Here is a 13,942-nt window from a genome sequence, read left to right as displayed (position 1 = left end):
TGGCAATTAAAAGCATATGTTTGCATTGATGTTTAGGTGTTTGCACTGGTGTGTGTGTGTGTGTGTGCGTGCTTATGTTGTCCAACAGTTGTGAAGGGCTGCGAGTTCACTCACTAGCTTAATTTCTTTGGACTCTTGTATACACACAGATTGGTTCTTTTATCAGAGAGGAAGTATAGATGTTAATATTTTTTAAATAGTTAAAGGCTTCCGGTTTCTCTGGAAACCACAGTCCACTTCACTGCAATTTTGTCATCCTCTGCTAATTTTAATACTGTAAATTGTAGTTACTCACACAAGTGAGTACACAAGTCGTTCTTCAACTTTACAGCACATGGTGCAGAGAATGAGAGCTCCCTCTAGAATACAAACCCAAATGAACAAACCCATTACTAACATAAATGACCTGAAACATCTGACACTACTCCATGTTCATGAAAGTAGCTGTGTTATGAGCGGTGTAAATTTGAAAAGAAACTCTGTGTGTGTGTGTGTGTGTGTGTGTGTGTGTGTGTGTGTGTGCGCGCGCGCACGTGTAGAAGTAAAAAAAAACACACAGGCTGAGCACACAGCAAAAGCAACAACGATTAGACTGGAATTCCACCATAATCGCAGTAGAAGTTGGAGTTTGATGGCTCTGCCAACCAAAACATATAGAACATCTCCAAATCCTTTTCTCAGGTGGACCACTCATTGATCCTGGCAGACCTTTTCAGTAATATTCTGCAGACTCACACCTACTTGATTCTTTATGCATGCATCGTAATGATATTTTGAAAAAAGCTTGCCCTTTTTTTTTTTCCTAGGTGCAGGTAACCCAATGTGTAAGCTCGCCGTGGTGATGTGCAGGAGCAAGTCAGCTGACTTGAACAGTACCAGGTATCGCACTGAAATAATTTCTTTAGTGTTGTAACTTTTCTGTGTGCTTGCGTGTGTGTGTCTGTGTCTCTCCACAGTGTTCTAGAGGAAGTAGAGGTTGGGAATTTAGTTATGTGCTGATCAGCACATAACACTGTGTGTGTGTGTGTGTGGGGTGTGTGTGTGTGTGTGTGTGTGTGTGTGTGTGTGTGTGTGTGTGTGTGTGTGTGTGTGTGTGTGTGTGTGTGTGTGTGTGTGTGTGTGTGTGTGTGTGTGTGTGTGTGTGTACACGCATGCATGCTTTCTCCTAGTCTTGGATTGAACAAAGTCCCAAACCCAGCCAAGCCAACACAAAAATAAACATCAGCAGCTACTGGCCTTATTCCACTCTCGTCCTAACCTCCTCTTTATAAGCCTGTGTGACGAGGTCCACATCCACAGTGCACTTGGGCCCTGGCTATGGTCATCACTGAGGTCCAGTCGTCTGCATTCCTCTCAGTGAACCATGTCTAAACACAGACTTCAGCTCTCACCCGAAAGCATGTGGAGGGCGGTGCAGGGGAGAGATCGGGAGCGAAGCGGCCTATAGAAAGAGGGTTTAAAAGAAAATAAAGCATTGACAACTCAAAGAAAATCTTATTCATGACAAGGAATACAGGCAGGAAGTGGAGTGAGCAATTAGGCTCATCAGAGCTGCTTGTTTTCACCCGTCATGACGTTTCATGGACAGATGCGCAATTCACAGGATCAACACATCTGCTACATACAGACATTGTTCTGCATACAAGCAAGTGAGCATGTACTCGCACACATGCACAGAGAAGATGTAAAACCACTGTATACTTCTCATGTTGGCGAAACCGACACCTCTTCCTTCTTGCCTCCTGACTCATCTTTCCCTTTTACTCTCTACCTCCTCCCTCCCTATCTTTCTGTCTCTCTCTCTCCCTCTATTGTTGTTGCTGCAGTGACATGGCAGAATGGAAGTGGGTGTGGGTGGAAGGGGTTATTAGGGGTTACAGTGTGAGAAATGAGTGTGTGCCACTTAAAACCTCAGGGAGAATAACATCTCCACCCCGCAATGCTGACCCAGCCTCTTATAAACAACACAGAGATTGAGATTAAGACAGGACAAATCCGTTGGTTATTCTGATATATGAAATATTTGGTGGTTTCCACATTTTTCTGTATGTGCTTGGATGCGTATGTGTGCGTGTAGGTGTGGGTTAGAGTGTTGGAGATAGAGTTTAGGTGTGGGTTAGAGTGTTTAGGGGATAGAGTGTAGGTGTGGGTTAGAGTGTTTGGGGGATAGAGTGTAGGTGTGGGTTAGAGTGTTTGGGGGGATAGAGTATGTGTGGGTTTGAGTGTTTGGGTGGATAGAGTGTAGGTGTGGGTTAGAGTGGGGGATGAAGTGTAGGTGTGGGTTAGAGTGTTTGGGGGGATAGAGTGTAGGTGTGGGTTAGAGTGTTTGGGGGATAGAGTGTAGGTGTGGGTTAGAGTTTTTGGGGGTATAGAGTTTAGGTGTGGGTTAGAGTGTTTGGGGGGATAGAGTGTAGGTGTGGGTTAGAGTGTTTGGGGGATAGAGTGTAGGTGTGGGTTAGAGTGTTTAGAGGGATAGAGTTTAGGTGTGGGTTAGAGTGTTTGGGGGGATAGAGTGTAGGTGTGGGTTAGAGTGTTGGGGGATAGAGTGTAGGTGTGGGTTAGAGTGTTTAGAGGGATAGAGTTTAGGTGTGGGTTAGAGTGTTTGGGGGGATAGAGTGTAGGTGTGGGTTAGAGTGTTGGGGGATAGAGTGTAGGTGTGGGTTAGAGTGTTGGGGGGATAGAGTGTAGGTCTGGGTTAGAGTGTTTGGGGGGATAGAGTGTAGGTCTGGGTTAGAGTGTTTGGGGGGGATAGAGTGTAGGTCTGGGTTAGAGTGTTTGGGGGGATAGAGTTTAGGTGTGGGTTAAAGTGTTTGGGGGATAGAGTGTAGGTGTGGGTTAGAGTGTTTAGAGGGATAGAGTTTAGGTGTGGGTTAGAGTGTTTGGGGGGATAGAGTGTAGGTGTGGGTTAGAGTGTTGGGGGATAGAGTGTAGGTGTGGGTTAGAGTGTTGGGGGGATAGAGTGTAGGTCTGGGTTAGAGTGTTTGGGGGGATAGAGTGTAGGTCTGGGTTAGAGTGTTTGGGGGGATAGAATGTAGGTGTGCGTTAGAGTGTTTGGGGGGATAGAATGTAGGTGTGCGTTAGAGTGTTTGGGGGGATAGAGTGTAGGTGTGGGTTAGAGTGTTTTGGGGGATAGAGTTTAGGTGTGGGTTAGAGTGTTTGGGGGGATAGAGTGTAGGTGTGGGTTAGAGTGTTTGGGGGGGATAGAGTTTAGGTGTGGGTTAGAGTGTTTGGGGGGATAGCGTGTAGGTGTGGGTTAGAGTGTTGGGGGGATAGAGTGTAGGTGTGGGTTAGAGTGTTTGGGGGGATAGAGTTTAGGTGTGGGTTAGAGTGTTTGGGGGGATAGAGTGTAGGTGTGGGTTAGAGTGTTTGGGGGGATAGAGTGTAGGTGTGGGTTAAAGTGTTTGGGGGATAGAGTGTAGGTGTGGGTTAGAGTGTTTGGGGGATAGAGTTTAGGTGTGGGTTAGAGTGTTTGGGGGGATAGAGTATGTGTGGGTTTGAGTGTTTGGGTGGATAGAGTGTAGGTGTGGGTTAGAGTGGGGGATAAAGTGTAGGTGTGGGTTAGAGTGTTTGGGGGATAGAGTGTAGGTGTGGGTTAGAGTGTTTGGGGGGATAAAGTGTAGGTGTGGGTTAAAGTGTTTGGGGGATAGAGTGTAGGTGTGGGTTAGAGTGTTTGGGGGATAGAGTTTAGGTGTGGGTTAGAGTGTTTAGAGGGATAGAGTTTAGGTGTGGGTTAGAGTGTTTGGGGGGATAGAGTGTAGGTGTGGGTTAGAGTGTTTGGGGGGATAGAATTTAGGTGTGGGTTAGAGTGTTTGGGGGGATAGAATGTAGGTGTGCGTTAGAGTGTTTGGGGGGATAGAGTGTAGGTGTGGGTTAGAGTGCTTGGGGGGATAGAGTTTAGGTGTGGGTTAGAGTGTTTGGGGGGATAGAATGTATGTGTGGGTAAGAGTGTTTGGGGGGATAGAGTGTAGGTGTGGGTTAGAGTGTTTGGGGGATAAAGTGTAGGTGTGGATTAGAGTGTTTGGGGGATAGAGTTTAGGTGTGGGTTAGAGTGTTTGGGGGGATAGAGTAGGTGTGGGTTTGATTGTTTGAGGGGATAGAGTGTAGGTGTGGGTTAGAGTGTTTGGGGGATAAAGTGTAGGTGTGGTTAGAGTGTTTGGGGGGATAGAGTTTAGGTGTGGGTTAGAGTGTTTGGGGGGATAGAGTTTAGGTGTGGGTTAGAGTGTTTGGGGGATAAAGTGTAGGTGTGGGTTAGAGTGTTTGGGGGGATAGAGTTTAGGTGTGGGTTAGAGTGTTTGGTGGATAGAGTGTAGGTGTGGGTTAGAGTGTTTGGGGGGATAAAGTGTAGGTGTGGGTTAAAGTGTTTGGGGGATAGAGTGTAGGTGTGGGTTAGAGTGTTTGGGGGATAGAGTTTAGGTGTGGGTTAGAGTGTTTAGAGGGATAGAGTTTAGGTGTGGGTTAGAGTGTTTGGGGGATAGATTGTAGGTCTGGGTTAGAGTGTTTGGGGGATAGAGTGTAGGTGTGGGTTAGAGTGTTTAGAGGGATAGAGTTTAGGTGTGGGTTAGAGTGTTTGGGGGGATAGAGTGTAGGTCTGGGTTAGAGTGTTTGGAGGGATAGAGTTTAGGTGTGGGTTAGAATGTTCTGGGGCATAGAGTTTAGGTGTGGGTTAGAGTGTTTGGGGGGACAGAGTTTAGGTGTGGGTTAGAATGTTCTGGGGCATAGAGTTTAGGTGTGGGTTAGAGTGTTTGGGGGCATAGAGTGTAGGTGTGGGTTAGAGTGTTTGGGGGATAGAGTGTAGGTGTGGGTTAGAGTGTTGGGGGATAGAGTGTAGGTGTGGGTTAGAGTGTTTAGAGGGATAGAGTTTAGGTGTGGGTTAGAGTGTTTGGGGGGATAGAGTGTAGGTGTGGGTTAGAATGTTGGGGGATAGAGTGTAGGTGTGGGTTAGAGTGTTGGGGGGATAGAGTGTAGGTCTGGGTTAGAGTGTTTGGGGGGATAGAGTGTAGGTCTGGGTTAGAGTGTTTGGGGGGATAGAGTGTAGGTCTGGGTTAAAGTGTTTGGGGGATAGAGTGTAGGTGTGGGTTAGAGTGTTTGGGGGATAGAGTTTAGGTGTGGGTTAGAGTGTTTAGAGGGATAGAGTTTAGGTGTGGGTTAGAGTGTTTGGGGGATAGATTGTAGGTCTGGGTTAGAGTGTTTGGGGGATAGAGTGTAGGTGTGGGTTAGAGTGTTTAGAGGGATAGAGTTTAGGTGTGGGTTAGAGTGTTTGGGGGGATAGAGTTTAGGTGTGGGTTAGAATTTTCTGGGGCATAGAGTTTAGGTGTGGGTTAGAGTGTTTGGGGGGATAGAGTTTAGGTGTGGGTTAGAGTGTTTGGGGGCATAGAGTGTAGGTGTGGGTTAGAGTGTTTGGGGGATAGAGTGTAGGTGTGGGTTAGAATGTTTGGGGGGATAGAGTTTAGGTGTGGGTTAGAGTGTTTGGGGGATGGAGTGTAGGTGGGGGTAGAATGTGAGTGTTTGGGAGTTTGGCCTTCTGGGTTTGTCAACAATAAGTATATGTGTTGGTTACAGTTGTGAGTGTACACACCACACAATATTTTGAAAATACATGTCTGAGTCTGTCTATCTCTGTGTATTAAAATCAATCTCTTGCGTTCTGACTCTTTCTGACCCTTTCAACCCTACCTCCTAATATGACACTCAGAGAATGCAGTGTCAGTAGAGAGGGAGAGAGAGAGAGAGAGAGATGCTTTTGTGCTCTCTTTAACTATTTAATGCTCATTTACTCAGCACCACTCCGCTCAGAACCTACAGAGCAGCGGCTAAATGGCTGTTGGAATGTGTTTGGCAAATGTTGTAGATGTTCCCATTATGTCCAATATTGAAAATGGTTGAAACATTTACTGTTAAGTGTGACAGTGTTGTGGTGTATGTGTTCATAACATGGACAGTGCTGAGTGTGTGTTTAAAGTTATGATGTGTATGTTTGTGTATGTATTTAGTGTGCTGTGTTTCAGATATTCTCATGTTTGTGTTAATTGGCGTAATGTGTGTAATTCAGACATAGTCAGCACAGTATGATTTTGGTTCCCATGGACACGCCTGGTGTAAGGAAGATCCGACCGCTAACTGTGTTTGGACAAGACGGTGAGCTCCTCCAGGTTGGCAGAAAAACCAGCCATTGTTTACATGAATCTCTCAAATTGCCCAAGGTTTTTCTTCTCTCTTTTCTGTAGTTTTGGCAGGTTGCTGGGTTGTTTTATGTTTCTGTTAATACAACACCTGTGTGTGTGTGTGTGTGTGTGTGTGTGTGTGTGAGAAAGATCAGCAATCTGACAGGCAGTAATATATTTAAATGTTTCTAAAAAATGTATTCACTCTCACATTTCATTTTACTGCCACCACAGCAGGTTCTCTAGAGCTCTGTTTTCACTAAGTGTGAGACGATTATCGCTCTTCTCTTTCATCTCCGTAGATGCCAGCCATGGTGGCCATTTTGAGATCCATTTTGACAATGTGCGTGTTCCAACCTCCCACATTCTTCTGGGTGAGATAGCAAGTTGCTGAAATCCGTATGTATACGTGTGTTTTTGTGTACCAGGATTTTATGTATTGATAACAAAATGGAAAATCCTTTCAGAGAAGCATTTTACTCTACATTAAAGTATGTTTCACGCAAATGAAGTGAATCGTTCTAGGATCTCGGGACCTTGCAGTTCTCGGGACATTGCTGTAAGCAGGGTTTGTAATGCTTGGCCCGTTGTTGGCAGGGGAGGGCCGAGGCTTCGAGATAGCGCAGGGGCGTCTGGGCCCAGGCAGACTGCACCACTGCATGCGGGCCGTGGGCGTGGCAGAGAGGGCCCTGGAGCTCCTGTGCCAAAGGGCAGCCAGCCGCTGCGCCTTCAGGAAGATGCTGTATCAACACGTAAATGCCTGTTAAAGCTCATCCTTATTTGTGTGGTAACATCACAGCTATGGAACATTCTATGCTTTTGACCAAAGTGGCCTGTTTTAGCCACATTCTTTTTTACTAAAGTAAAACACACCCCTCACAATGAAAATGACATTAGCCAGCCACAGCACAAGCATTAGGCAGCCACAGCACGAGAAATTAGCCAGCCACAGCAACAGCATAGGCCAATCTCAACAGCTGGGGTCAAACGCATGACCTGTCAAGTTGTAGCCAAAAATTCTAAGTAGGGAGTTGCCATCCAGTCTCCCATACACCCACATGCTTTCTCCACTTGTGTGCTTTGGCTCCGTGTAGTGTGCGTTCCAGTGTGCCTCCTTCATTTAGAAAAACCAAGACCGAATGAATTTTAAAAATGAAAAAATGACAAACGTTTACCCTTTAATGGTCATAACCTGCTTTCCTAATGGATTGTGTAGTCATAACGCTGCCTACTGCACAGTGTGAGACTGTGCAGTGTACAGGCCTGGCCCAGTGCTCATCTGGGCCAGTGTAATTGAAGGAAGCTGAGCTGAAACAGTAAGATTACTGAGAGCTATTTTTTCTTTTCAGCCTAGCAGCTCATCTCTGAAGATATAGCTTATAAACACTGCCCAGACTTTGTAGGAGCTCAGGGTGATTAGAAAAGGAAAGGGGATTGTTGTTTTTGCTTTAATACACAAACACATACACACACACGCACGCACATACACAGACGAGCTAGCTGCGTTTGAGCACACTGACTCCATTTTGAGGTCATAGCAGAGCTAACATAAAGCTTTCCTGGTATTTTACATTCTGCTCAGAAGTGATTGCAGCTGCAAAGCTGATCATTTGAAGTTGGGTTTGTATTGTCTGTTTGATAAGTAGATAAATTGTCAATATTTTAAAAAATAATTACCGTTTTCTCTAAGATAAGAGTATTGCTGACACCTAGAGTTAAAAGTTAAAACTGCTGCTGCTGTTGTGTGACGACTGCATAAAATAAATTAGAAAATATATATGGGCACTGGGATTTAAATATCTACTTTGCTTGAATGTTTGTGTATTGGTATTGTTTTTTTTTTTTCCAAAGTAATTGTTGGTTATTATTTTTATTTGGATTGCAGGAGGTTGTGTCTCATTGGATAGCAGAGTGTCGCCTCGCTATTGAACAGACCCGCCTGCTGGCTCTCCACGCTGCTTACACACTCGACACTCATGGTAACAAGGCGGCTAGGAAACAGGTAACACATGCCAGGATTAACACGCACACATGCAAAGCCTTCGATGTGAGGGTCACATCTGGATAATTAAACTGGTATGGGGATGATGAGGAGCTGTTGGGAGGACGTACGGGGAGTGAATATATTCATTGTCCTCCTATAGCCCATGTTCTCTTCCTCGCAAACTCACACGTGCACCTCTCATTCCTTCCTGTGTTCCATTATCGCTCTGGCAGGGGGGCATTGGCCCAAAGTGCTGCTTCCCGGGAGCAATGATTGTTTGTCCATGTTTCCTGCTGGCTGTAGTCACAGCAGCGCAGTATCCAACTTGCACAGGAGACGGCGTGCAGATCCTATTAGTGCCGCGGTGCCGGTGCCGCAGTCGTCAGCCTCTACACCTTAGTAGCAGTTCTCAGCAAAGCCCTCCTGCTGATTCATAGAAAAGCCACACACCTCTAACATACCTCCCTGTTGGGAGGTAATAAAAGTATACACACACACACACACACTCTCTCTTTCTCGTACACACTCTTGCGCACCCTGGAAGAATGTTGTAGAGTCGAGGCATGTCAAGTCTGCCAGCCCAGAAAAGGCTGCATCCATCTGATTGGTCGAACAGGAGTAACACTAACTGTTGTCTGTGTGTCCCTCTCACTCCATCTCATATAGATTGCAATGATAAAGGTGGCAGCTGGTAGGATGGCATGTAAAGTGGTGGACTGCGCTATCCAGGTTCATGGGGGTGCTGGAGTGTCTGAGGACTTCCCCCTTGCCCAGATGTGAGTAGAACAGTCTAAACATGTTTCATTACACAGGACTTTATTTTGTAGGTATATGTTATATTATTTTATGTATATGTGTATGTTTATATATTCACTAGGCCAGTTCTGATCTCACACCAGCACTGCAGGCTAACTCTGTAAAACTGTGAAAAGTAAGGGACAGCAATTGGTTAGGGATTCTTTGTCATTGTATACAGTCTGTATAGATGATAGCATCCAATTGTAAATGACGTTATAGTTAACATTGTGCTATTTAAATAGCATTTCACCATTCAGTTTTAACTTGTGTGCCTGCATGTGCACGCACACAAAAAATGAATTATGTTTGCATGTCTTCAAGTACATGTGATCAGGCATGCGTATAGCGCAGTGTGCGCGGGTGTAAGCAGGAGGAGATAAAGAGGTATGCGCTTGTGTCCAGGTATGCGTACGTGCGGACACTGCGATTAGCTGATGGCCCCGACGAGGTTCACCTGTCCTCCATCGCCCGACTGGAGCTCACGGATCAGCTCAGACGAACGGCTGCTAAACTGTAAACAAACCCTCTCTGAGCTCTAAATGTCATTACTTAGTTAAAATAAATATTACATTTAATTCATCAGTTTTACATAAACAGCATATAACTGAAGACACTAAATCAGCCTCTAATGGAGTACTGACTCCACCAATATAAAGATTACCGTAGGCTATTTAATATCAGGCATCAGATTTCGCATCATTCACTTTGTTATAGCAGTGTGACATGAAATTTTGTAATAAACTCAACTAAATTCTTCCTGAAATTGCTTCAAAATGTGTTTTCTTCGTGTAGCAGTAAAATGCAATATGACAACACATTTCCTTTGATATGTTGCTGTTTGAAAATATTATTGCCTGTCAGATTGCTGATGAAACTTTCTCACACATGTGCGTACACACACACAGACACACACGCATGCAAACACACACACAAACATGATTAACTTTGGCACATTGCACTGTAATGGTATCAGTATGATGTTTCTCTTCCACTTGAGCCCTAGACTGCTGCTGAGAGCATCAGCCTCGCTTATGTACATCAGCATAAAGTTTATTACATCAAATCAGACTTTGACGGGTTGCAGACTGAGCTCTTCAGCAGATGTTTATGTGGGGAGCTTCACTAGCGAATGAGTAAGCAGGGTAGATATTTATCTGTTTTGTTGAATAGAAATAGGCTAAAGCCATTTACTGAAAGGATTTATGTGGCCATACTTACACACACACACACATACACACTGTGGTTAAGAGCTGATTGGAGCCATGTGTAGTTGGAGATCCATTTAAGGTCTGAGTGTTCTTACCCAATTTGTCATTTGTGAGCTTGCTGCGGTTAACTGCTCAGTATGGTGTTCTCTCTCTCTCCCACTCCCCACTCTTTATTAAATCAAGTCTAATAGGACACGATAATTGTAAAAGAAAAAATAACTTTAATACAAAAAAAATCATTAACATGGTTCACCATTTAAAGCTTTTATATAATTAGTTTCACATCAGCAGTAAGTGGCCTTAAAATTATCCATATGAGTAAAGAAAGCTTATTTAACCAGAAACACAGCATGCTAAAACACTGTGTGTAGATCTGTTTCACTTATTATATTTAAAATAAACTTGACTTCTTTTAAAAGAGTAATATTGTCATAAACGACTATAGATTATTTTAAGCCTGGAATGCTGTTGGTAGATCCTACTTTCTTATACTCTATATATGAGTAATGCTTATTTGGAGCAGATTTGCTGATCTACAAATTGCTCTACTATAAAAGCCCGATACATTTAATGCTAATGTGTAGGTCAGTTTGTCTGCATTATCTGTGGATTAGGTAAATGTACACATTAAAGAGTAATCATATGTTTAGTTTCTTTTCAGTGTCCTGCCATTATGAGTGATGATACAGGTTAGCCTTGTTTTGTGTGTGAATGTTTGAGGGTGTTTCCTTGTCGTTTACCATCTAATTAATGCGGTTGATCATGATTTTTAAAGGACATCCACATGTGCCTTTAGCATTATAGTGCATTTTGCCCGGAACAAAGAGCCAGTTTGAAATTTGAAGAGCTAGTGATGACATCCATGGGTACAATGAAGATTAGGAAGAAATGGATCTCAATTCATGCCTGCATCACGCTGTTTTCTAATTACTACCAAATACAAAACACCCACATGGTGCACCGGGAATGTCAGCCTCTGTGGAAAGGATTCCGAATGAATGGAGTTGGCATATGTATCCCAGAGGAGCTCATCATACAGTGAGCCTGCAATGGCCTGTGGCTGGTTTCGACTCGCTCTGTGTGCGTCCTGTCTCACGAGCAGATGACTGCCTCCGTGCCCTTCTTCTTCCTGGTCACACTTCTTCTGTTCCTCTGCTTCACTGCCTGCAACAAATGCAGACTTAGTAGATGTGGCAATAGAAGGTCATTCTTATCTAAATACTATTTAGTGGATGCTGTATTTGCATTTTTTACAATGAGCAATATTGGCGGTAGGGAGGTGTGTAAGAGGGTGTAAGAGGGTGTGTAAGAGGGTGTATACAGTTATTGTTAGTTGTTTGGTTTGTTTTTTTCTTTATTTTGTTGTATCATGTATTTATATTTTTGTCTTATGGTTATGGTAACTTTCTGAATTAAGCTTCTGGATAAAGTCTACAACTATGATACGTTGTTTGTGTGGTTGTATGGGCATACGTTTACCCTTAGGATTATGCAGCTTTAGGTGCACCAACATTTAGGCCAATGATTGCTCTTGGTAAGCATAGTAATATGTGTGGTGACTCATCCCAGAACCTCTCATACCTGTAATGGAGAGACGTGTGCAGTGCCAGCATCTCTAGAGTGCATCCTCGGTTGCACTACCTGTAAGAGAAATCCCAGAGATCCTCAGCCTGCGAGCACCAGTCTTCCTCACACTGGCACTTTCATGAGTCATACTAATGCTTGCCAAAAGCATTTTAGAATATGAAAAGTCAGTTTGAACAGTGAGCCATCTCATGTTGTATACTCAACAATCAAGGCACGTATTAAAAACGCTGTGTTCAAATGAACCCTTCCCATTCCAAAACGCATTTTGCAGGCATTACTCTTTGCAGGCTTTGCGATTGCCAGTGTCAGGCAGAACAAGCTCGTGTATTAGGAAAGACAAAAGACAAGTCATGTCTCCAAGTTTGGTAGTTATTATAGTAGTGATAGTGATAACAGTATTTGACAGTATTTCACCTCTGTGGATAAGATGGGCATTAATGGTTCATTTCCTCCCAGTAAAAAGGTGACACACAGGGTCACAACTGGGGTTACTGCCATGGATACTCACCTGAAGAGGGGTCGCGGGGTTGTGACTGAGCAGGGAGTAGGTGCCAAAGCGTGATTTGCGAGGTGCTTGTTTCTTCTTGTTGCTGTTCAGATGACGCCTCGACCTGTCGGCCTGAAACAGTACAGCACAGTAGAAATTACATTCAGCTGAAAATATGAATATCTTACTGCCTTAAAAAAAAAAAAAAATCTCTCTCACACACACCTGAATAAGAGTGTTTGGGAAGCCCTTGGCTGAGAAGACCCCTGGCTGGTTGGTTTGGCTGAGATGAGCTCTCTCTCTTTCTGGCTCAGTGTGTCTCCGGACCCTCAACTGAAATTAATACAAATGCATTTAAAAATCGAAAAAACTGCATTCCTTATTTCCTTTTCATTTTTTAATTTTCTTCTGCAGCTCTCTGATGCTGCTTCGCAGTGCCACTGACGCTCTACCGGTGAAGCTGTAATAGTGAAGCTTTACTGGTCTATAGGAATTACAATCCTGCAACAGGAAATTACGGACATGAATTAACATGGAAGAGATTTCATCGGATATTAGTCACAAGCTGAATTTCCTTTCAGTGTTTTACCAATACAGCTGCTTCACTTAACACTGTTTTTGCTCAAGAGCACTGCATTTATTGGTTTTCAAGGTTTTAAAATTTCATGCTACAGTACTTTCTGACGTAGCACAGCAAAATCAACCGAACAGCAACCAAAGATGCAATTTCTCATGAGTAGCTTTAAATGTATTTCTATTTAATATTTGAATTTTTTCTCAAAGGGGTTTATTAAATGTGCTGCTGTACTTTGAAGCCAACTATAAACTATATAAGAGAGTTGAAATAATTGAAGATAAAAGGAAATGCTGGTCATTCTTTTTCTCTCTCTCCCTCTTCCCCTTTCTCAGTTATAAATTAAACCTCAAACCAGTACGTGCAGTCGTAACCAACAGTGCCATTTCCTTTAACAAGCCAAATGGTAGAATCCAAATCCATGTACAAGGCACTGTGGTTCTGAAGATGGGGAAAATCACAGGTTTTTTTTTTCTTTCATATTACCAAATTTCCTCTGTTAAAGAATTGCACGTTCAACACTCCCTTTTTTTTTTAACTTTATCTCACCTGTTTTCTGTTTTTAAAATTATTTAAGATTATAAGTTCATTTCTACTGTGAATTCTCTGAAAAGGTTTCATCCCTATGTATTATGGATATTTATGGATTGAGTGCATTTTCAGAAGTCACATGCACACAATCCCCTTACGTAATTTATTTATAACAGATAAGCAGATTATTTTCAAAGAAAAAGATTATTTATATGTAAAGGAAAAGAACCCAGTATTGTGCCTTGCATTACCAATGTCATCACATACAGAGGAGAGAATGATGTTTCTGGTGCAGATGTTCATATTTGTCACAATGTTTACTGTATTCGAATCTGTTCTCTCACTACTAAGAAAATCCCTGAAAAAACTTACAAGATTCATGTGAAACCTTCCCTTGGGATCTAATACTGTGTTGCATGGTCCCAGGCTAATGTCTTTGCCTTCCATAACTTCACAAAGGATTTGGCCATCGGGTTCTACATTCAGCTATAATGCAACCTTCTTTAATTAGAAATCCAGAGAAGCAAAGAAGTAAAGTAACAGTTTTTGAACTGAGAGAGTTATTTTGATCAACCTTTAGGCACCTCAGTGCCACGATGACTCTCATCTATC

At 43.3% G+C, this 13,942-nt stretch overlaps 2 protein-coding genes across 4 annotated transcripts in view; one reads left to right on the top strand and one right to left on the bottom strand.

Moving 5' to 3' along the window:
• acad11 (acyl-CoA dehydrogenase family, member 11) overlaps positions 1–9,706 on the top strand; it is a 40,761-nt gene extending 31,055 nt beyond the window's left edge. For 2 of the 3 annotated variants that reach the window (XM_035526101.2, XM_035526102.2), the window contains 7 exons: positions 807–879; positions 6,050–6,135; positions 6,464–6,535; positions 6,759–6,913; positions 8,047–8,163; positions 8,812–8,921; positions 9,346–9,706. In XM_035526101.2, coding sequence (XP_035381994.1) covers positions 807–879; positions 6,050–6,135; positions 6,464–6,535; positions 6,759–6,913; positions 8,047–8,163; positions 8,812–8,921; positions 9,346–9,460 — 728 coding nt within the window. In that variant the 3' untranslated portion in view covers positions 9,461–9,706. Of the gene's footprint in view, positions 1–806; positions 880–6,049; positions 6,150–6,463; positions 6,536–6,758; positions 6,914–8,046; positions 8,164–8,811; positions 8,922–9,345 lie in introns of those variants that run through there. The other variant, XM_081718840.1, reaches the window with a different exon arrangement.
• Positions 9,707–10,292: 586 nt separating this feature from the next.
• LOC118241425 (uncharacterized) overlaps positions 10,293–13,942 on the bottom strand; it is a 4,712-nt gene continuing 1,062 nt past the window's right edge. Inside the window, exons 2-5 of the mRNA XM_035526412.2 lie at positions 12,451–12,558; positions 12,247–12,357; positions 11,733–11,792; positions 10,293–11,315 (exon numbers count right to left, since the gene is read on the bottom strand). Of these exons, the coding sequence (XP_035382305.1) occupies positions 11,244–11,315; positions 11,733–11,792; positions 12,247–12,357; positions 12,451–12,558 (351 nt within the window). The 3' untranslated portion in view covers positions 10,293–11,243. The remainder of the gene's footprint in view (positions 11,316–11,732; positions 11,793–12,246; positions 12,358–12,450; positions 12,559–13,942) is intronic.

This window comes from Electrophorus electricus, chromosome 1 (genome assembly GCF_041902795.1).
Source record: "Electrophorus electricus isolate QZ-2024a chromosome 1, ASM4190279v1, whole genome shotgun sequence".
NCBI classification, from domain to species: Eukaryota; Metazoa; Chordata; class Actinopteri; order Gymnotiformes; family Gymnotidae; genus Electrophorus; species Electrophorus electricus.
This window is presented reverse-complemented; position numbering and strand designations above follow the sequence as displayed.